Raw genomic sequence first — 24334 nt, 5'->3', positions numbered from 1 at the left:
TTGTTGTCCATGTATCTTTTATATATGTTCCTCTAAATCCCTCCCCTATTTCCCNAACTCTCTCTCCCTATCAATCATTTAGAAACTCACAGTCTTCTAAAATCTTGCTGAAATCTAACTTTCTTTTTTTTTATTAGCTTCATGCAAAATTTATGTAGGCAGGTTTTTTAAGAAACACTTTTCCTTTTTTTTAAATTTATTTAATTACTTTTCAAGTACAGTTTTCTATTACTCCCATTCCATCCCAGCCCCATGCTCCCCCCACCTCCCATTTCCACCCTTCTCAGTCGTTGTCCACGTGTCCTTTATATATGTTCCTCTAAATCCCTCCCCTATTTCCCCTGAAATTCCCTCCCCTCTTCCCTCTGGTCTCTGTCAGCCTGTTCTCTATTTCAGTGTCTTTGGTTATATTTTGCTTGCTTGTTTGTTTTGTTGTTTAGCTTCCTGTTAAAGGTGAGATCATATGGTATTTTTCCTTCAACACCTGGCTTACTTCACTCAGCATAATGCTTTCCAGTTCCATCCATGTTGTTGCAAAAGGCTGAAATCTACCTTTCTGACTTTATCACTTTCTCTACCATAATTTTTTGCTCCGCTCACCATGCTTCCAACAGACTGAACAGAGACCTTTTCTGTTTTTATTCAAATTAGTAGAATATGTGAAATCCACACATTTGGATTTGATTTTCTATGTGATATTGACCAAATTTCTCTCAGCTCAGTCTTCTCAATCAGAACAATAGCAATGTTTCTCAAAGAGGTTATATAATGATTACATAACATAATGAAACTGAAAGTGGCTAGCAGTGTTTGGCACATTGTGGGATCCACGCATCAAGTATTAAAACAAACTGTTCATTGGCATTTTTTGAGTAGGCTTTCTCTGAATATATTTAATTCATTAAAATAAGAAACTATACACTTCTGTGTATAAAGTGCTAAAAATATTAAATCCAGTACTCCCACCCATTATCAAAAGGTTTCTACCAAATTAGTACCTACCAGTAGATGAGAAAACAGCTAAATATTATTTTATCATTTTAACTGCAAATTAGAAGGAAGGTCAGGTGATATATGTTTCATTTCATAGTAAAATGATATATGCTGAATGTATATTCTTTTTGATGTGAGTAATAAATACATACATATGGTGGTATGAAGGAATTACCCAGTTTGGAATATTAATCAGAAATAGCATGTGAATATTTTGTAAAATGATCTAGCATTTCTAAATTGACATTCTCCTACAATACATCTGATAATCTGTAAAAAAAAGTTAAGTAACTTCCTTTTATATCACTTATAAACTACTGTAGTCCCCTTTTATCTGAAGTTTTGCTTTCCATATTACAGTTACCTGTGGTCAACCAAGGTTGAAAATATTAAATGGAAAATTTCAGAAATAAATAATTTATAAGTTTTAAATTGTGTGCTACTCTAGGTAGCATGATGAAATCCCATATCCCATGCCATCAGTCTCTGTCCTGCTCAGGATGTGAATCATCATTTTGTCCAGCATTCCCACACTGTAGATGACTCAGTGATTAGAATGACTGAAGCAGTGTCACAGTGCTTATGTTGATCACTCTTTGCCTTATAATGCCTCATTCACTTCACTTCATTTGATCATATAGGAACCTTATCATCTTACACCTTTACAAGAAGGATGAGTACAGTGCAACTCACATAACTTTTATTACAGTGCGTTGTTATAATCATTCTATTTTAGTGTTAGCTATTGTTGGCAATCTTCTATTCTGTCTTATTTATCAATAAACTTAACATGGGTATGTACATGTAGGAAAAATATAGTATTTATAGGGTCTGGTACTATCCAAAATTTCATACACTCACCGGGTTTCTTGGAACATATCCCCTGAGGATAAGGGGGGACTACTGTCCTTATTTTTGTTCAGATGACTTGGTATGAGAGTTTATTATCTTCCTTGTTTTTGCAATAAACTGAATACGTAGAAGCTGCTGAATGCTCTTATTTTACTTCTAAGATTATAATCAAATCACTGGCATTGGTTTATGAACATTTGGGATAAAATTACTTTTTAGGATTTACATTACTAGCTTCTTGCTAATCCAACTTATTCTGAAACTAATGACTTCAAAAGAATCTGTATGAATTCTAGATGTCACCACTTGTTACTCAATCTTTCCCAAGAAGATAAGGGTACAACACTTTGAAATATCCAGATGTATACTCGAAATTGCAGCTCTAGTAAAACTGAGCCTCTTTAGAATGGTATGTGTATCTCCTAGATGGGCATTACCGGGATGAAACTACAATGCACTCTGCGGGGTGATTAGGCTCCTGAATAGTAGTCAGTAAATATAAAGATGTGGTAAGCACAGTAGGAAAAGCTTTCTTGCTTTCTTCCAGAACAGTGATTTTAAGTTACTTCTAGGAGACCTGAGGTTCTCAGGACATTTTGTAGGAGTGGTACAGAGTGCTGCAGTGGGATGGGGTGAGGGGTGAGGAGGTCATGGGGGTTGCATACATGCGGCAGGGAGAAGGCTGAGAAAGACCAGTTGGATGCCTAAAGCTCCTTTCTTCCCCTTCTCCAACTTTCTCAATGACTTATATGTGTTTTCTATACAGAGCTTCTTAGCCGAGTAGTGTTTAGAAGAAAAGCTCTGCAACTTACTGCAATCCAAGTACTAACCAGGCCTGACCTTGCTTAGCTTCCTAGATCAGAAGAGATCAGGCACGTTCAGGGTTGTATGGCCATAGATGAAAAGTACAGCTACTGAAAAAAACAGTAGTTGATCATCTATGTTTCAGAACCCAAATAATACTCTTTCAAATGAGTGAGTCACTGTACTTATAAATGGCAATAAACAATTTCATGCCATTTCTTCAGTTGCCTTTAACTGGGCAAGTAATATGTTCTGGGAAGAAAATGAAGAAGCCCATAGCTGGAAATTATGTTCTTGTGGGGTTTTTACAAATTTTACACAGCCCAGGATTGCATGAAATTAAATGTTACCTTGTTCTCTATCCTATCCCAACCCAGATACTGGTTTTCTATCTTTAGAGGTCTCTTATTTAGTCTCTTTCAGTTTGAGAGACAGACAGAGAGGCTCGTACCTCATGCTTAGTGACCTGATTTTCATATCTCAGAAGTTTGACTTTCAAGTCACCTGCTCCTACCACAGCTCTTGGTGGGAAATCATTGTAGAAGGCAATGCAGACCTCACAATTTCATGACTAATGTTACTAAGCATCTCACCCCTGCTGCCCAGACGTTGGCAATTCTTGTCTGTGATTCTAGATTCTATATGTTGATCAGTGAGCTCACATCGGCTTGGCCATTCTCCATTAAAGCCAAGGAGTTCACCTAAAACTCCAGTGTTAAGCACCCCTACCCCCAGTTTCAGCAGCACAGAAAGCTCTTCTTACCAAATTACCAGGGGTCCTTTGCTTAATATTTGCTTGATCTATTTGAACTTGCTTAATTAATTAACCTGANACAGACAGAGAGGCTCGTACCTCATGCTTAGTGACCTGATTTTCATATCTCAGAAGTTTGACTTTCAAGTCACCTGCTCCTACCACAGCTCTTGGTGGGAAATCATTGTAGAAGGCAATGCAGACCTCACAATTTCATGACTAATGTTACTAAGCATCTCACCCCTGCTGCCCAGACATTGGCAATTCTTGTCTGTGATTCTAGATTCTATATGTTGATCAGTGAGCTCACATCGGCTTGGCCATTCTCCATTAAAGCCCCGGAGTTCACCTAAAACTCCAGTGTTAAGCACCCCTACCCCCAGTTTCAGCAGCACAGAAAGCTCTTCTTACCAAATTACCAGGGGTCCTTTGCTTAATATTTTCTTGATCTATTTGAACTTGCTTAATTAATTAACCTGAACTTTGGATTCTCTCATTAGTTAGGAGAGTGTCTACTCGAACAGAGGGCTTGCAACCTTTATCAGTTTTACTCTTAAAAAGTATTAAGTACAAACTGTTTAGTATAAATACCACTTCCCAGTGATTCATTGCCTATGAACTAAGTCACTTGTGGTTTGAATTAGGAAAAGTTCTCTAGATCAATACATCAAGGATGTGTTCCATGATATACAAATCCTCTGAGATGTTGAGGGAGAAAGGGTTTTTGTGGTCAGACACAGTTGGGAAACATTGTGCTTCTCTTGGTGATCCGAAATGTGCATTAGAATGGCAAAGTGCTAAGAAGTATTTTTTAAACTTAATTGACTATATAATTTTAAAATTCTTCCTCCTTTCCCTGTGCCCTCCCTTCTTTTCTTCTTTCCTTTCTTTTTAGAAACATTATCTAACTAGGTCCCCTTGAGGAAGATTTTGAAAAGCACTCCACTTGCATGTTTAAGAAAAGGTTTAAAAAAAAAAGAAAAGAAAAGGTTTTTGAGATCAATTTCTACTTTTCTCTGTAATTCCAGAGATAGCAGTGTCTGGTACAAGGTGATTAATTACTCAATACATGTTTGTTAAATTAAATGAAAGTATATTAATAAGATGCCAAACATTGTGTTGCAAAAAGGTTGTTTTCAAAAATTGCACCAGTTATTTGATGCCAAGAATTTGGGAGTTTTACAGACACAAATTATTTCCAAATTAAATTTAATTAATCCATATTGCATATGGATCAGAATTGCAACATGTCTGATTTTGGACAAGCACTTGTATATATTTTGTAGATAAGGCAAAGACAAAGATAAGATATTATCTTTCATACTGAAGATGTTGAAAGAATTATCTCAACCAAATTAAGTATAGAAATAAATACATATGCCCTGGTCTTAACCCAGGTGGGCTCAAACCCCAACTCCCCCATTTACTAACCAAGGGAATGTGAGAAAACATATCTGTGCCTATTTCCTCATTTTAAATGGTGATGGTAATTGTGCTCCTCTCAAGGGTCATTGCGATGACTAAGTAAGATTAACAAGTAAACGGCAAGTGTCTGACACACAGAATTAACATTAGATATTAATATTACTAGGTACATTATCTGCCAAGATCTCACAGTCAATATGAAATTAGAGGTGGCATTAATCCTATTTAGAATTTGGAAGACCTTAAGATTGGAAATACAGATGGGGAGAAAAGAATTGTATAATCAAAGTCTCTATGTTGATAACCCTCCATACTGGGCCACTTGCAGCATTTTCTTGGAGGAGAATCAATTCTGGTTTGAAGGTACACTTCACAAACCTCCCAGGGAGAAGTGGTAGGTAGATATTTTATTTATTTGGGTGTTTTGTCGATTCAGGCAAAACTCTTATTGTTTACTCTCAGAAGTCCCTGGAAGCCTGCATAATATTTTGAGAAATGAGAGAAGGAAGATAGTGCTCTCTTTGTGAAGCCAGTGGGCACGAGCCCCTTGGTCTTACCTGAATGGGTAGGCAAATGCTATGTCAATGCTGAGATTACTGTCTGTCTTGTTGATGCAGTCCACACTCAGCCGCAGACCTCCAGAATAACCACCGCATGTTGCAAATGCAAAGATTGCAAAAAGCTGCCAAGAACAAAAGACAAAGAGGCTATTAGAGTGATGCTGATCAGATGAGAAATATCAATATGAGCTTAGCGTCTGGACTGAGTGAAGTTATGGTTCTTCTAAAGTGCAATACCATGTTTGGTTCAGGCTGGAAGATGAAGGCCAGAATGATGGAGGACAATGGGGAGGTGGTGTCTGAAAAAATAAACTGGCAAGCTAAAGTCATTTTGCCTGAAGATAAATTAAACACAAGGGCAAAATATCTGTATTTGTGTGTGTAAAGTGCTGTCATGCCTCAGAATCTAGAGATGTCATCTCACATCCAAGAATCTGGAAAGCTACCTGCACCACAGGATTAATGATGGCGGTTTCTAGGTGGGAAGAATTCGAGGTGTGTCCTTGCTGTCTTCTTTTTGTTTCTCTGTATTTTTCTTCAATAAATATATTTGTCTTTTGAAATAGATTATTAAATCTATTTCAAGAGAATTTTAGAGGTTGAGGACAAGTAAGTGAATATCTAAAAGGTGCCATTTCAGAGCAGAAAACCCCAGCACATATAAGCTCAAGCTACTCTTGGTGGTCAGATCTGTGTGTGAGTTGTTCTTTCTAAGCCAACTATTAAATGGTTCAACTGGTTAAAGGTTCAACTATTTAAAGTTTCAACTGGTTAAAGGTTCAACTATTAAAAGGTACCAACTAATATAATGATGTAGCCTGGTGTAGACATAGATCTATGCAAATTAGGCAATAAAATGAGAAGCATAAACTCAAAGATGTCTTTAAGAGAGAAGATACATCTGGGAGGGTGGGTAGAGCTGAAGATGGAAAGAAAATGCCATTTTTTTCATGCAGTATAGCTAAATTCAAAACAATTTCTTTGTTTCCAAAAAAAGTTGATCAAGTATACTTAACACTGATCGATGCTGTAATATTCCCATTATTTTATTTCAACATTTGGAATTCAGTTTCTTGTAGTAGGTTGGGATCCCTATTAGGAACACTAGCTCATTTTGCATAGCTAGAGGAGTTATTTGTTTCCTTACAATAACTATAAATGTATAGGCCCTGGAATGTGACTTTGGCATTGTTAGTTCATTTCTCCATGCCTTGTTCCCTACATCAATAAAATAGCTTTGATGACAGGTCCTGTGGATCATTTTGCTGTTCATGATATGAATCAGACAGTTGCTGTAGACAAGAAGACTTCTGAAGCTAGCAACAGTCACCAGGTCTGTTCAGAAAGTTCAGAAGGCAAAAAAAGTATTGTCCATAACACCTACTGCCTCCCTCAATTGGTGGTAGAAGAGCCTCAGAACTGTTTGTCCCCATTGTCAATTTAACTTTAATAGAAAAAGACTGGTTAACAATAAGACCTTCACAGGAAAAGCAATAGTTGGTGTGTCATGTTTGTGTGTGTGGCAGTTTTAAGTTGTTAGTTTTAAAATTAATATTTTAAAAATGGAAATAACTTGTCTAAGATATATGGTAGACATGGTAAAAAGCAAACTGGGTTTCTATGTGTTAATGTGTGTAAAACATTTAGAACAGATCTTGGCACAGAATAAACACTAAATAGATGTTATCAAATGTTATTACTGTAAATAGACGTGGATGAGCTCCTTGGAAAGATGTGCCAGACCACAAAATATGGCATTTAGACTCACTCCTCCCCAGCCAAGTCTGTACGACCATCAGTCCCCGTGAACCAACATTATGCTCTTCAGAAAGACTGGACACTTTTGTTTTTTCTGATTTTCCTAGTTTGACTCTCTGATGGGAGGGGAGGAGGTATGTAGGAGCTACCCCAACCCACTCCACAGCAGGGATGATGCACACAGAATATCAGGACAGAAGGGAACCTGATTTTTATTCCTGTGGCATGGATTTGATTACTTCTCATGACCAAATACTCTTTGTGACAGCTCTTTGCATTGGTAGGAAAAAGAGGAAGTGATTTTAATTGTTCAATACTTAAATCTAAATTTCATCATACAATACTGAGTGTCTCAGCCTTTGTGCCATGTCATGATGGCACCATTAGCAAGTCTTCTTCCAAAAGAAGGAATGTAGAAGTGAACCAAAACTCTGTGATACACCTGCGAAGAGAGCTCTTTCCCTGTCCACACTTCCTCACCTGTCAAACAGGGAAATCCCTGTATCTTTCTGAGTGAATGAGAGAACTAAATGAGATGGAGTATGTATTTATGTGCAGCCCCCTCTCAATTCATGAAGAGATTTGTGTGGTATTTACACATGTGCATTTCTCTGGGGCAAGAGCCATGTGTGTAATTGGCATTATATGCCTTGATTAAAGACATGGAAGAATAGCATAGCCTTCAAACAACTGCATATTTTTAAAAAATCCTTGAAACATTAAAGCATAGCAAGTTAAAGTAGAGGGCATAAAGACAAATCCTGATAATTTTAGCACTTAAGGGCTAGAAAGAAATTATTCTTGGCATTTCATCTATTTTAAAGTGCTTCATATACAGTAATATATTATTAATACTACCATGTAATGAACTTAAGATGGGAGGATAATTATATTCAACTGTTCAAAATATTAGATGCATAGAGGAAGGCATCATACTATTGAAACCACACACACCACTATTTTTTTTCTTTTTACTTCTATTGAGTTCTGACATCGCACAGGAGTTAAATATAATGCCCATGGGCTCTGCACTTACCTTTCTCCTTTCCCACAGTACTCACTGATTAAAGGGAAGTCATGCTGTGTGACTGATATCAAATTAAGTAATATCATGATATGAGGATTAAATAGACAATAGCTGTATAACACTGAAAGAGTCAGATCCTGCTGAGTGAATAACAGGTTACAGGATAGCTGATTCTGGATTTGAGTTAGTGAAATCAACTCCTTCAGAGTATATTAGCCCAGGGCCTGGTACTGTAATTAGAATACATTAAGACAGAATGGGAAGAAGGGGCTGGAAACTTTTGGGGGAGTCAAAATTCTCATGGTGTTGTAAGGGAATGTAGAGTGGGAGGAAACTTTGGAAGTCCTCCCACCAATTTCCCTCCCAGCAGTCCATGGAGCATTTCTGGAGTCAGACAGACCTAAGCTTGAGTCCAATTCCCAGCTGTTTGACACTGAGCAAGTTATTTAACTTCTCCAAACCTCAGCTCCTACATCTACCACATCAGGACACACTGGCTGGTTCATTTAGCATATGTTCAATGGTGTACTTACTAAGTGCCAGCTGATAGGGAACAGAAACATAAAAAAGTTGGAGAAAAGACAAAGAAGGGCCCTGCCTACTATGGAGTTTAACACTGGATGCAGGAGACAGAATCAACAAGAACATACATATGAAGTAATTACAACTTGTGCTACATAGATTGAGGGGAAGCTCTTCTAGACTGGGAGTCATAATTGAGGATATCACAGTTAAGCTGAGACCTTGAAGATTACTGAGAGAAAGCTATAAAGAAAGGGGTTGGGGGTGAAGGAAAATGCTCTGTGCAGAGGGGAAAGCACAAGGGAAAGCACTGGGGAGGAAAAGCCTGATAAGTTCAAAGAACCAGTGGAAGGTCAACTTGGCCATTGGTTGGTGAAAGAGGTGGAGAATCATAATATTCACCTCTCATGTGTTCGTATCCATGAGCTGAGAGAACACATGTAACACAGCAGGCTTGTAGCCTTCCACAGATGTTAAAAATATTACCATACTACTGAAGAAATTGACAACTAGAGAGCAAAATTCACCGTCCCAACTCAACTAAGTGGAGTTGGAACTAGAATTCTTGTCTCTAGATTCTCTGAGTCAGTATTCTTCTAGAACAAGAGAAAGAATAATTTTTGGCCATGTGGAAAGAAGGCATATCAAATGGTCCAGCTTTTTTACCCCAAAACACATCATGGTGCTTATGTGGCCTGAGGCTCTCTATGTTTCTCCTGAGTGTCTCACAAACATATACTTCTGAACTCACTAGTCAAGTAGAGTGGGTGCTTTACCTGCCTCCCTCCCTCCCTCCCTCCTCTTTTAACTCTTGATTGGATAGAGGATTATAGAAGGAGGGTCTTAGAAGATACTGCAAAGAGAAACTTCCTTAGTTTGACAACCATGGTTCTGAGAGCCATTATTGTTAGCAAGAGGAATGTTTGTGTTTCTTGTAGGTGTTTGGCTCCACAAGACTAATGTTTTTCTTAAGAAAGACAGTATTCTTTCCTGGGAAATGGAAGAGATGGGAATGCTTTGTGATGCTGCCAGGATGCCGTGAGAAATGGGTGTGGGTCCTGGAAGGCAAGGAGGGAGAGGAGCCTGAGGGGACTGGGTATGTCAAGTGTAGAGAAAGATTAGAGTTTGACTGGGAGAAAGATTGTCATCTGAGGCCAACTCTCTGAACACCTTGATGAGGCATGTAAAGACAGGTGTTTGTGTGCGCATGTGTGTTATTTTCTCTTAACTCTGGGTTGCGTATGTTCATCCTCAGCTAACAATGCGCCTTCTTTCTGGAAGGCAGTGATCTCACTTACCTTTCTAGACATTGAGGGCACAACTCAGGGGCAAAAGTCCATTTGCCCAATGAAGTGAAATTGTAAAACTTCTGTGTTCCCATATTCCCTAAAGCTCCCATTTCTTCTAAAATAAAGCAGATATCTCACCTCTAGCTCGTTCCAATATATCAACACCATAACCACTGGCCCAATCATTCACTTCTCTTGAGTCCAAGAGACCAAAATAAATCTCCTACAATAAACTCTCATTTTACTACTTTCTTAAATGATGTATGACTCTATTCCTAACAATAAAAAATTACTCTCTAAGTGGGAAAAATTGGCCAGTGGAGATATCTTTTGCAAGCAGCCTGGTTAGAAATACCTTCAGGTGAATTAGAACAGAAGAATTGCCTTGCATTTTCTGGCTTAATAAGCATCTGTAAACCAAAATTATCCATATCGGGAATATCTTTGCACACTTAATGAAACCAAAGGTTTTCCCCTGACAAGAAGGTGAGCAGCTTCCTCCTTGAAACTGACTGAACCACACAAGGGATATCAATGAAAGCTGCTATTAATCCTACTGGTTAATTTGCAAGGTATAGTGAAAGCAATAGGTTGGAGGAGGACAAGACATAAAGCTGATTAATGGCTCTCACAGGAATCTGTGGTCTACAGTGATGTCAGGTGTGGGGGCCATATTCCAAGTCCTGATATACAACCTCAGGAATGAAAGATGCCTTGGAAGAAGTGAGAGTAAGAAGACTGGTAGGAAAGGTATTGGTATATTGGGACCTAGTACTGGTACTCCTATTACCACCAAGCTGCATGTACTGACAATCAGATCTCCAGAGTAAAAAGCTTTCATTTATAGAATTTGCCAAATTACATTGTGTAAATACACCCACCATGGCCAATTCCCACTAACATAATACCTCTAAACTTTTTGGGAACAGAACTGTACAATCAGCTGGGCTCCAACAAACCACTGCCATTGAGGGACTTTCCCTGACTCTCCCCTGGAGCAAGAACTTTGGGCTGATTTCATTGAGTCACTCTTCTTCCATCCAGTACGATTATTCATTCTTTGATTCATTTATCCACTCTCACTTATTTATTATAGCAGAAGTTGTTGATGTTTTCCATAGATTACCCTAGTGGCCACCTGCAGCTTTAGGAGGAAAGTCCTCATACACACCAAGGGCTTTCTGCTCAAACACCTGAATATCTGTACTGAGGGCTTTCTCAGGCAGCAGGAATGTGCTCAGCCTATGAATGAGGCAACAGGGAAGACTCTGGGAGTTAACTCCATGGCAGCCTCCAAGCAATGTGGGATAAAAATTGGTGAATAAGACCCCAGCGTTCATGCACCTCTGTGGGGAAAATTTCAGGTGTGTTCAACATAGTTTCTCACAGGATCTCACCAAGGTTCAGCCCCAGTTGTCTGCAGCAACACCTGCTCATTCACATATCATTAGTTGTCTTCCTTCTTTCTCTATCTCATCTCTCCACTCATTATCATACTTCTTGGCATTACCCCACCCATAAACCAAAAATCTCAAGATCTACTTTTGAGAAATGCAGTGAAGACAGTAACTGAACACTGACAGGAACGGAAATTGGGCCCTAAAATATGTTAATAAAGAAAGAAATATCTCCTTATCTCACATCTAAGTGTCTAGCTTACTACACACTCACCTCTCCAATTCGCTCTCAATAAGCTGATCTCTTTTTTAAATAGAACTACATTGTCTGCTGTAGACCTTCTGACTCCAGCCCACCCCATCCTGGGTCCACTATTTCCTATTTTTATGTTTACATGAGCAGACTTTTTAATATCTGTATTTCTTTGGCATCATTTATTCACCTATTTGTTTTGTTTGAACACTTCTCTGAAGAAAGATAACACACTTGACTTTGTTTCTTACTGGCTCTCTACCATTATGCACAGTGCTTGATGTGAAGTAGATGTTCCCAAATATTTGTTGACTAAATAAGTAAATCCATCTTCCTCATGCCTCCAAGGAACTTCCTGTCTATTTAGGGACACAAAGAAGTGAATGAACAGGCACCACGACAGTCTTTTACTTCTTTTACTGTGGTGGGACTATTTGGATCATATTAGAGAAAAACATGGGGCACACTTGCAGAGGACTGGAGCGAACATGATGAATAGCTGTCTAAAGGAATGAATAGCTTATCAGAAATAAAGCAAGCATGCAAGCTCTATCCAGAGAAGAGGGAAAAGAAGAGTATTCTAGGAAAAGAGAGTAGCAAATAAAACATATTCAAGTAAGCAAGTAAGGCACATTTGGACTATGCATTTTGTACAAGTGAAGCAGGCATTTATAAACTGGGAAACAGGAAGTGGCTCTGTTTAAGAGGCAGGCAGGATTTGTCAGGTGTGATCTAGCAGGGATCCTAAACTATGGCCCCTGTGCCATATGCAGCCACAAGCAATGGTCTATGGCACTTTCGTGCTACGGTGGTAGAATTGAGTACTGAAAACAGAGACCCTGTGGTCCACAAAGCCAAGCATATTATTATTTGGCCCTTACAGAAACTTTGTCAATATGAAGAAACCTGGATCTCATGAGGGGATTGGATGCTCAGTGCGGGGGAGGGGAGCAAGACCAAATTTGCACTTCAGAAAGAACACAATGATTGCAGTGGAGAGTGGATTGAGACAGGGTGTGGCTAGTTGCTGGAAGATGAGCAAGTGCTTGCCTTCCCTAGATGGTCTGCAAATCCTTTGCCAACAAGATAACACCTCAGTAAACTTTGTGTCTTTTAGTGTGCCAAAATATCATAAATGATTCAGAAATCTTAAGTGAATGAATACAGGATGGGGCAAAAGTAGTTTACAGTTGTTCATATAGAAAATGATATAATAATAAATAATAAGTCATTATTCATTATTATAAACAAGAATAAACACCATATTTTGTATACTCACAACTGTAAACCGACTTTTCTCTACCCTGCCTATGAATGAGCGGGCAAGATAAGATGAGAGGATGAAGTGCTTGGGAAAGTGTTCTGGCACTGAAGAATATAATGATAAACATTGTAATGATGATGGTGGTGGTGGTGATGATGATAATGATGATAGTAATAATAAAACAACCACATTTGTTTTTTTGTATCAGTCTCTTCATTATTTACATGAGCTCATTGAATCTTCTCAACATTCCTCCAAAAATAGAAGCATGTTTCCTCATTTTACAGATAATGAGAAAACTAAGGTTAAGTAGTGTGTGAAGGTCACAAGGTTTATTGGTACATGGAGTAGTCATGGTTTGAACTCAGGTCTGCCTTTTTCTAAAGTTTATCTTCCTTCTCCACTCTGCCAGAGCTGTGAAGGGGTCTCTCTTGTGAAGCATGTTATGGAAAGACTAATACAGAAATGTCAATTGTGGGCTTGTTAAAGCTTTCTCGGTCACATTAATGCTCAGAAAGCCCAGTGAGCACTAAATGAAGCATTTGTAAGACAAAGCACTAATATAGGATGTAAGATGTAAGTCTGCCCTTCACATCCATTTACGTGGATCTGAAGGGCAGACTTTGTGTTTTGCATCAGCAGCACCAGCCTTCATTCAGCCTGCAGTATCACAGGCCATGAGGGGAGGGGGATTAGGGTCTGACATGACAACAACATTGAAGAAGCCTGACTTAAGTTGGTTATGCCAATTTACAAGTTCCTCCTCCTGTCACCTACTCACAGTGAGGGATGGGGTTGGCTTTCCCACTTTCATACATCTGAAACATTCAACAGTTTATAGGTTAAAGAGACCCAATTTCTGTCCTCCTACCCCCTGTAATGAGCCTCTCTTGTGCCATCTCCTTTTATGATTTATCTTGGGCTGAGGAACCATTTCTCTTCAGCACCCCTGAAGAGCATTTCTGGAAACACAGCTGTTTGTAGAAGCTGATTACCTCAAAAGTAGCCCTAGAAAACTAAGAATTAATTCCTGTAAAGATATTTTCTGGTGCAGAAAGAGTTTTTGATTAACTGTGGCTTCCCTCATACCCACTCACTCCCTAGGAGGCCCCCAACTTCTAAAACTTAATGTTCCATTTCTATTTGTGTTTGTTCACTTCTCTATTTTAGTGTTTCTGCTTCTTCTGATACTGGATTTTTTTCAAGGAAATTGACCAAGCCACATCAGTTTATGGTTATGGCAAAACTCTGACCCAGAAGGCTTTTGTGAACAATCATGTAAAACATGGGGTGGGACCATCATGTGAAAATTAAAAACTGCAAGTTGTCCATGGAAGACAATATAAATGTACCTGATTTGGAGGCACCGAAAGCCATTGTCAAGAGCTTTCTCCCATACAGCCATATGCTTTTCCTGTTATTGTATATAATCATCTTGTTCTTAATCAGCTCCAGTACCTTCCACACTGCATTCCATTTCATGCTACCTGCTAAATCTGGGACACAGTGCTCTTCCTGCTGCTTTATGATTTGTGTAACATCTTCCCAGACAAAAGCAGCTTTACAGAAGTACTTCATAACCACCATCACCTGAGGAGTTCTATCTAACCAAGCACTGCAGAAACAGAACTCCAAATTACTTGCATAGCAAAAAATTTCTATTTTCATTTTCTGCAATCTGCAGTTTGGAGAATGAATAAGCAAAATATTTGGTCATAGGTAACAGAAAGTTTGACCTGTACTGGCTTAAACAAAGTTTGACCTGTAGTGGTTTCTCTGTATGTTTTTTATACATATAGAGAAGTCCAAAACCAGGTGGCTACTGATATTGGTGATGGCAAGGCCAACATCTCTTTGGTTATTATGGTCTTTGCCTCATAGTCACAAAATGGCTACTGTATCCCTGGACACCTTTAGCTGCATGGGAGACAAGGAAGTAAACACTAAGTTTTCTTGGACTCCATAGGTAGGCAAGGGCACAAGGCATGGGAATGATTGCTTAGTTAGTCAGTCTCCACTGTTTGCCACATGAACTTCTGAAAGAGAGGGGCTTACGTGAAATAAGCATTGATGACATTTCATAAAATCAAGACAGGACAATTGAGCCCATTCAATATCTGGTCATTTCCTTTTCCCTGGCTAGTACCTAGAAATTTCTGTGTCTTTATATGAAATATGAAATAGCTAGATTTAACACAGACCCATGAATTAAAATGTAAACTTATGCTCAAATTTTATTTTCCAACATAAAGCCTGACACAAATCTTTAAAGTAAAATGAATGGTTGAAATAGTAAAAATAAATTAGAAACAATATTCATGCCTATAAAATAATGCAGGGTGATCAAATAAATTCTAAGGCAACCCATGGAATATTATATAGTAGTTAAAAATAGAAATATAGAAAGTTATAATCTTTTATAAAGCAGAAAAAGCAAATTGTCAAGTATAACATACATGCAGTGCATTTACATAAAAGGAAATATTTGTACATATACATACATACATTTTTAATAGCTAAGGTCTACAGAGTTGCAAGCAGAAGCTATTTATAATGATTTTCATATTATTTTAATTCCTTCCAACAAGCCTGTAGGACCTGGGTAACTCAAAAGATATTTTCTTAAAAAATACAAATTTAGACAACCTCTCAGTGACTTGAGCAAAGTAAGTTCAGGCCTGTCAATAGATGGCTGTGCTGCTTTTAACTTTCATTTGAATAAAAATTATAAAATCAAAGAAAAGCCACTCCTTTCCAGAATTATCTTCAATACTACCTTTGCATTATTTATATTTGCAGATAAAGTAAATAAAGCAATATTTCTTCCATGCTTATTTATTAAAATATTTTGGCCAAGTCACTCTTTAGAATCAAGGTAAAAATATTTCAAAATATTTCATGGGAACATATGTCAATCATAAGTTGAATAAGAAGTATGACTTATCTTTCATCAGATTTAATGACAGTAATTATTTTTAATGGAATCAACTCCAGTTCTTTCATATCTGTCATAATGGAATAACAAGAAAAAGTAAAAATTCAACAGGGCTTCTCACCTAGAACTGACAACATTTCTTTGATACCTGATTGGAGAGTTTCATGAATTAATTTCTTACCTATTATACTGCTTTTGAATTTGACATTCTTCCAGGATAAATGTATAATATGGAATTTCTGAATTTCCTTACCTACCATAACCATTTGTTAGAGAATTTAAGAAAATCACTGAAGATAAAGACCTTAATAGCATACTTATGGTTGAAAGAAAAATTAGAGTAAGGTAAACTCATGGAACAGAGCCACCATTCTGTAGTTTAGTAATACACACTGAACATGCTGGCATGAACTATTTCTTGTCAGAAGCAAGGTTTTCAGAATAATGAAGAATGATTAGATTTTTTTAAATCTGAAGCTATGTTACCTTAAACCTCATTTTTAATTTTTAGAGAAGGCCTCATATTACTGTGTTCAGTGTTCTCTGAATAGAAAAAAAAAGTCAAATGCGATTCTATTATGATTGAATTCAGTGTATTTGGCATTTCCCCTTTAAGATTTAAGTATTTCATGAAGTAGAGTTGTACGACATCTATAAAGCAAATTAGAATAACATAAGACTACTTTGGAAAAAATATTAATCAATAACCAATTGGCCACATTCAATTAATGTCTTTTCACTAGACAGCAAGGGCCATTAGAGGAGTTTCTCTTGTTCTCCACTCTTCTTTTAAAAGTTTTGTTTTGTTTTAAATTTAGCATTACCTTAATGAAAGACAAGCACAGGATCATGTGAACAGAGCAGTTAAGAAATAGTCATAACTAATAGTACAAAAGCCACTTTCTCAGGCCCTCCTTGCCAGAGCTAGCTAGACCCCATAAAGCATGACCGACCTTGATTGTTTTATGAGCCTTGATCCTTAGGACTAGAAAGTTATTGGAAGTACCCTGAAGGTTCAGAAGTTCCAGGAACTTATGAAACATGACATACTGGACCACAACGACTGGACAGATCCTGCACTCAAAAGATAACATTGAAACCAGTTGCAGCCCAGTTGAAACATCAGGCTATACAGCCAACCATTACTGACCCCTTAGGGCTGGTGCAGGTGCATATCTCAGCACCTAGCCCTTTCTGTCCCTTGGGAAAGTGAAAATAAAAACCTTTACGCTCTGCACTTTCTTCTTTTTGTGAATTCTTCCACAGCCCACATCAACCACTCTAACATTCTGGTGGTCCATACAGGAACATTCTCTATTTCTTCCTCTCCTCCAGCCTCTTGAGACTTTCGACTAGGGGAGCAGTGGGCAGAAGAAGCTTGACCTGTGCTAACCACCTAACCCTGTCTCTGTGAAGCTTGGAGAGAGGATTCTAATCCTTCTCTCTGGACTCTCTGGACTCTGTGTACAGCCTCCTCCTCAGCCATCTTTACAGCCAGCAATTAGTAAGCCTCTGAATCATGGGGTGGAAATATCTTCTTGAAAATGATAGCTTATCCCCTCATCTCATTGTTATAAACCCTGGTACTGGGTCTATCACTTTCACAAACCTCATGTTCGGCCTGCTCTCAGCTCTGGCCTCAGAACTCTAGGTTCTTTGGATTGTGATGCCCCTCTCAAATCCCGCTCCCACCCCTTGATTGTTCTTCTCTTTGATATATCCTTCCCTTTTCTTTTTAGTAGTTCTCACCATGGGCAATACCCAAACTACCCCACCCAAGGACTCCCCATTGGGATATCTGCTTAAGAACCTGAAGTCTCTGAGACATATGGACCTCAAGGCCAAGTGTTTGATTTTCTATTGCAACACAGCCTGGCCTCAATACAAACTGGGTGACCAGGAAATCTGGCCCATGATCAGATCTCTTAACTGTAACACTATCCTCCAATTAGACCTGTACTGTCACCATCTCAATCCCCTCATTAGGTTTAGTTCTTGAGAGGAGACAAGATTTTAACCTTCAACAGGGATCCCAGGCCTCTTTCTCCTAACTATGCCTCTTACTTAAACTTGCCTTACTCTAACTGCCCCCTCACCCCACCCAACTGTAAAACGCTCTGAATTCTCCTTCCGAAGACCTGGGAGATGCTCAGTCCTGGGGACAACTGGACCTGCCTGCCAATGCAGAGGAAAAAGGGGCATTTTAAACTCAAGCTGCTTTTCTGCCCCTTCACCTGATTCTTTAACACCCCCCTCATCTCATCTTCCTACTTCTTTTCCTCAGACCTCTCCCCTCTGTCACACCCCCCTTTCAGGCTAGGTTTCTCCCAACCACACCCATTTCTGCCATCTATTTTAGGAAGCTCCCAAGAAAAAACTAATCTTAAGACTGACTGAATGTTTGCTAACCACCTTTTTGTCATTATTAACTTCCATGAGAGCCTCAGGGACAGCTTAACAGGGGACCCACTTTACTCAGAATAGCCCAGAACAGCCCAGAGACTTACAGTGATGCCTGTAATTCTTGTCTTGCTACATTATCTATCTCTCTGAGTGGGTTAAGTCCATTCAGTGCATCTGTCTGGTGCTTTCATCATTGGTAGGGTCATCCTCAGGCACAGGGTAAACACATCCATCTCTTTATATTCCTCTTCTTGTGTGGACTATGACTCCCAGTCTTCCACCTGCCCTATATATCTTCTGTTACCAGGTTTCTGACCTTTCAGAGGCTGAAGCAGCCCCATCCAGGCTCTTTCCTGCTGCTCATTCCTTGGAGCCAAGACATTATTTCCAGCACTCATTAACAGTCCTTAAAGTTTTTATTGAGGGTCTTAACAGGTATTTAGGACTTTCCATCCCCTTTTTAGTCTTCCTAAAAGTTGTCAAAAACAAAAGAGAAAAATCTATGCTTTCTATACAAAAAATTAGTAGTTAAAATTATGTGTATGGCCTATATGTGATATGTATTTGTATATTACGTGTGATCTGTTTTCTACTTCCAGATGGCATAAGGAGGTTATAATATTTTATTGGCTTAAAAATATTAAATACTAGTATATATTAAACAGGATCCTATGGTTTGGACAAATTATTTAATATCAAAGCTGGTTTTAAGTTTGATCAATGTCTTTTAGGGTTATGACTATATATATATATATATATATATATATATATATATATATATGACAAGATTTTGTTATAATCTTTTAGTTAAGCTGGTGTGACAATCTTCCCAGAGTTTAAATTTTAAAAACTGAGAAATGACTTAAGGTTATTTCAATGGGCACCTGGCATACCTCAAGGATTTATTCCCTCTCCTCATAAAAGAGAAACTTTTTGAACAAATTAGATCAACTTAATATGCTTAAAATTACATGAGAAGCTTTGCCAAACAGAATAATAACTATTCTATTTGTATGCATGTATTTTTATCAGAATAGATGCTCTAGAAAACTCAACCCACCCTAGGAAGAAACTTGCAAAATTTTAAAGCCACGCTCAAATAGGAAACACTCAGGGATAGCAGGTGTCCTGTCAATGACACCAGACAAGCCAAGGGCAATTGTCCCTGTGAGGACATCAAGCAGTGGTACTCTGAGCATTTGTAACCCAAACATTATGAATTTATGAATTGTTTCCAATGCTTAATGCACACTTCTGATAAGTCTTGTACAGTGTTTTAAAATCTTGTATACTGTTTGGTTTTTATACAGAAAGAGATTGTGTGTTAAATCCAAAAATATGAGCTTTATATTGTTATTTTATGTCATGTCATAGTAATTATTACTTACCAAGAAATTGTTATCTTGGAGATGTTATATCTTACAACAAAGCAAAGTGCTTTATCAATTGCATTATAACCAAATCTATAACCATGCCATTTCAAATTTTGTCATTTATAAACAGTCATTGTTTTACTCTAATGCATTTGAAAATGTATCTTTGGAAAGGTTCATGGAAAGAACTTTGGCTCACTTTAAATTACAGGTATCTAAGCAGGTAATATATTTAAAATAAATGAAGATTTATAGGACCCTAAGGAATAACTGGATTCATGAAAATACAGGCAAATAATCAAAACAAAAATTGATTTAAAATATTGCCAATTTAATTTTTTCCAGTTATAAGGAAACTTTTTTCCCTAGAACAATTTGTAAGTTATACCCTCCTATGCAATACTGAAGCATTTATAATTTTCTCCCTACTTAATCCCTCCAGAATTCAGCAAGTCTTAATGAGTATTATGTTCATGGAAATCTGTTGGCATAAATTCAATAAGACTCTATTCTCTTTAATAGCAGCAATTCCAAATGTGGTTTTATTTAACCAAGTCTTTGTCTGGAATGTCATGATCAAAAGAATCACGCCTAGACTCTGGATGATATCTGAAAGCCTTACGATTTAATATTGACATTCGAAGCCAACAAGAGCCCCTTGGAGAAATGGCCTGGTACCTTGCTTGGTCATGTGGTTACTGGCAGTCTTTCCAGGTAAGGAGCAAAGGATGCTTTCCTAAAGTATGGCAAGAAAGGAACCTCAAGACATTTTGGGGACATCCGGAACTTGAGGAACCTACCCAAAGTTATAGGTATTCAGGCAAAATCAGGTGGCAACTGTGTGGCTTACCTTCTTGACCTGAGAGGCTGACTAAAGCTCAATCTGAAGGTTCCTAATAAAATTCCAGCAAAGAAGATTTAAAAGAGCCTGTACAATCAATTACTATTCTTATTGTGTTCATGGAAATAATCAGGCCAAATTGAAACTGTACTTAATGCAGTCTCTTTAATAAAATCAGGGTAATTTTAGGAAGAAAACATGTTTAAATGGAAATCACAATGCCAATTGCCACCAACGAACTGAATTAAATCATAGTGTTCAAGTTTTCTTCCATGTTAATGTTTCATTTTTTCTTTCATCCCTTGACTTGGAATTATTGAGAGCTACTGATGCAGTGTCAGCCATAAAGAATTTACATACTATTCTGCCTTTCCCTTTTGGGGATTTTAAGACCAACATTGAGTCCTAGTTTTCCTGGCTGACTCCTTTCTTATGTCCTATTTCAACTTTTCTCTTTGTTGTCGCTTTCTGGTCATTTCTCCTAAGACATCTTATGTTTTTCATCCAACAAAGCATCCAAGCTCTACCCTAGTTGGTGTAGCTCAGTGGATTGAGCATGGGCTGTGAACCAAAGGGTCGCTGGATCGATTCCCAGTCAGGGCGCATGCCTGGGTTGTGGGCCAGGGCCCAGTGGGGGCCATGTGAGAGGCAAGCATACATTGATGTTTCTTTCCCTCTCTTTCTCCTTCCCTCCCCCTCTCCTCGAAAATATATAAAATCTAAAAAAAAAAAAAAAAGCATCCAAGCTTAGGAGACTCCTTTCACAAATAACCTCTGGCTACAGCTCTCACCTTTTAGGCTGTCCAGTTCCACCCTCTCCCTCTTAATGACCCACATCCAGATCCACAGGCAGGGACAACTCTATGTGCATAATCTGCAGGAAGTAGATCCAGAAGAAGAGAACTTCATTCCTACTCTTCAGAACCACAATGGGTACAGGTCATTAAGAATAAATTCATCTCAAAAATGAGAGGGGGGAATAATGATAGGACAAAAGCCCCTTTCTCAGACCCTTTTTCTTACAGGTGGCTGGACTGGCTGGACTGCATACAGAATGACTGACCCTGATTCTTTTATGAGCCGTTATCTTCAGGACTAGAAAATTACTGGAAGTACCCTGAAGGCTCAGAGGCTCCAGGAACTTATGAAAAAGGACATACTAGACCACAATGCCTGAACTGAACACTGTACCCAAACATAACATCAAAACAAGTTGTAGTCTATATAAGACCAATGGAAACATCCTGCCCTGCAACTGCCCCATTACCCAGTAAAAACTCCCAGCCCTAACCCCACCGCACCCCCCCACCCCCAGGGCTGGTGCTAATGCATATCTCCACACCTAGTCCTTTCCATTCCTTGGGATAGTAAAAATAAAAACCTTTACTCTCNTATGAGCCGTTATCTTCAGGACTAGAAAATTACTGGAAGTACCCTGAAGGCTCAGAGGCTCCAGGAACTTATGAAAAAGGACATACTAGACCACAATGCCTGAACTGAACACTGTACCCAAACATAACATCAAAACAAGTTGTAGCCTATATAAGACCAACGGAAACATCCTGCCCTGCAACTACCCCATTACCCAGTAAAAACTCCCAGCCCTAACCCCACCGCACCCCCCCACCCCCAGGGCTGGTGCTGATGCATATCTCCACACCTAGTCTTTTCCATTCCTTGGGATAGTAAAAATAAAAACCTTTACTCTCTGCACTTTCTTCTCTTTGTGAATTCTTTCACAGCCCACACCACTGACCACCCTAACAATAACTACTTATTGTCAGAAGAATTTTGAAACATGTAATAGCTATTTATAGAGAGTTGAAGGCCTTTCTGTATTCTGCTTCCTCTAAACATTGCATTGGCAAACTGAATCTCTCCACTGCTCATACTTCAAGATGCTCATGGCGTTGTTTTGGTCATTCTTATTCTTGCCCTGGAAATCAATGCCTGAATCTCTCAAACATGATGCATCAAATCACCTCTGTAATAACAGGAAACTTGCTACCACATATGATTTGATTATGTAATAAGAAGCAAACCTAAAACAGGGAGTTTATCATTCATATTGAAGAAACTTCTACAGAAAGTTTTAAGTATATGCTAAAGTAATATTTTCTGATTATAGTCAGAAACATCAACCATAAAAACACAATGGTTGCTGCTACTTAGTCAGCAGGTATTTTACAGATATTACCTCTTTGAAATCTCACTACTCTGTGAGGTAGGTACCATAAACATTATCATTTTACAGCTGGGTAAACTATGGATTAGAAGGGTTGAATGATTTATCCAAGGAAACACAGATACAGAATGATAGCTTGAGTCCATGAGGTCATGTCTATACTAAAAGGAAGACTAAACATAAAAATCTATTGGTTCCTATTAGAAGATACTAGTGAAGTCATACGTTATTTTACAAAAATAGAAACTAAAATGGGAGAATCAATCTTTTCTCTTGCCTTTTCTTTAAGAGTGCTACCAGTAAGTGATCAAACAGTAGTAGAGAGGAAGTGTCCCTTTATATAACTAGTCACCCTAATAATAAAGGAGAAATGACATAATTGGAACCTGCTGTGAACTGAATGTTTGGCCCCCACAAATTCATGTGTTGAGGCCCTAACTCCCTCCACCTTTCCCTACAGTGTGGCTGTATTTGGAACTGTTGCCTCTAAGGAAGTAATTAAGATGAAGCAAGGTCATAATCCCATAGGATTGGCGTCCTCATAGGAAGAAACAGAAGAGCTTGCTCTCTTTCTCTCTTTATCTTCATCCATCCCACTACCATGTGCACTCACTGAGAAAAGGCCATGTGAACACACAATAAGGTGGTAGTCCTTTACAAGCCAAGAGAAGAGGCATCAGAATGAAACTGTTGACACCTTGAACTTGAACTTCTCAGCCTCCAGACTATGAAAAACAAATTTCTGTTATATAAACCATTGAGCCTGTGGCAATTTGTTATGGAAACCCAGCTGTCTAAGACATAATCCCTAATTTAAATGCTGATGACTGATACCACAAAAGCAGAGGCACCCAGGTAGTATGTGCTTCTAAGGGAAGAAGACCTTACAAAATTTTAAGTATTCTTGGTGAAAAGAAAAAAATCATTAAAAAAAAATTGATCAAGTCTCTATGGCTAACTCTCAAGTTACAAAAAAGTACAGAAGAGAGATGACTATGTAAAATGATACCACAGAGATGAAATCAGCAAAATGCAGATGATGAAAAACTCTCCAGGGAAAACATCTTGTTTATTTAAAAACAGCAACTAATTACAAAAATATACAAGAGAAAGAGGAAAATAAAGGGAGATTGAAAGATAAGAGCTTACAGATTAAAAGGTTTTCTGAGATATATCAATTCAATGATAGATTTTTTAATTAAATCTAGATTCAAGGAAACTAAAAAAATTATGAGATTAAATGGGACATTCAATGCTAATTTTTAGAATGTGTGATGTAGTATTGTGTTGCTTTTATTTCAATACCTTTGAGAGATACATACCAATTTATTTACTGGAAAAATGATATGATGCTTGGGGAGAGAGTAAAGATGGAAGTATAGAAGATACAATGTTGGCTATGAGTTGATTATTTTTGGAGGTAGGCTATAAGGAAACAGAGGCTTATTATACTATTCAGTGTTTCTTTCTGTATGTTTGAAATTTTCCATTATTAAAAGTTTTTCAATCCATTGAAGCATACCAGCTAGGGCAAATGTCAATGTATGGTTACCTCTTACACTCCCCCTACAGGGGACATGGACCACAATACAGGCATGTGTCTTATACTGGGAATCAAACTGGCTACCCTTTGATTCCCAGGCCAGTACTCACAATGCAGCCATGTGAGTTGTCCCACCCTGGCAAATACCCAAGGCTC

At 38.2% G+C, this 24334-nt stretch overlaps 1 protein-coding gene across 2 annotated transcripts in view; it reads right to left on the bottom strand.

Annotated features, from left to right (window-relative positions):
• The window catches only part of SYNPR (synaptoporin), a 348200-nt gene that overhangs the window by 133384 nt on the left and 190482 nt on the right, over positions 1 to 24334 (bottom strand). For both annotated transcript variants that reach the window (XM_037040860.1, XM_037040861.1), the window contains one exon: positions 5386 to 5510. In XM_037040860.1, the coding sequence (XP_036896755.1) occupies positions 5386 to 5510 (125 nt within the window). The remainder of the gene's footprint in view (positions 1 to 5385; positions 5511 to 24334) is intronic.

This window comes from Sturnira hondurensis, unplaced genomic scaffold (genome assembly GCF_014824575.4).
Source record: "Sturnira hondurensis isolate 20B ecotype Veracruz unplaced genomic scaffold, ASM1482457v3 Scaffold0002840, whole genome shotgun sequence".
NCBI classification, from domain to species: domain Eukaryota; kingdom Metazoa; phylum Chordata; class Mammalia; order Chiroptera; family Phyllostomidae; genus Sturnira; species Sturnira hondurensis.
Note: the sequence above shows the minus strand (reverse complement) of the source record. Positions and strands in the feature narration are given on the sequence as shown.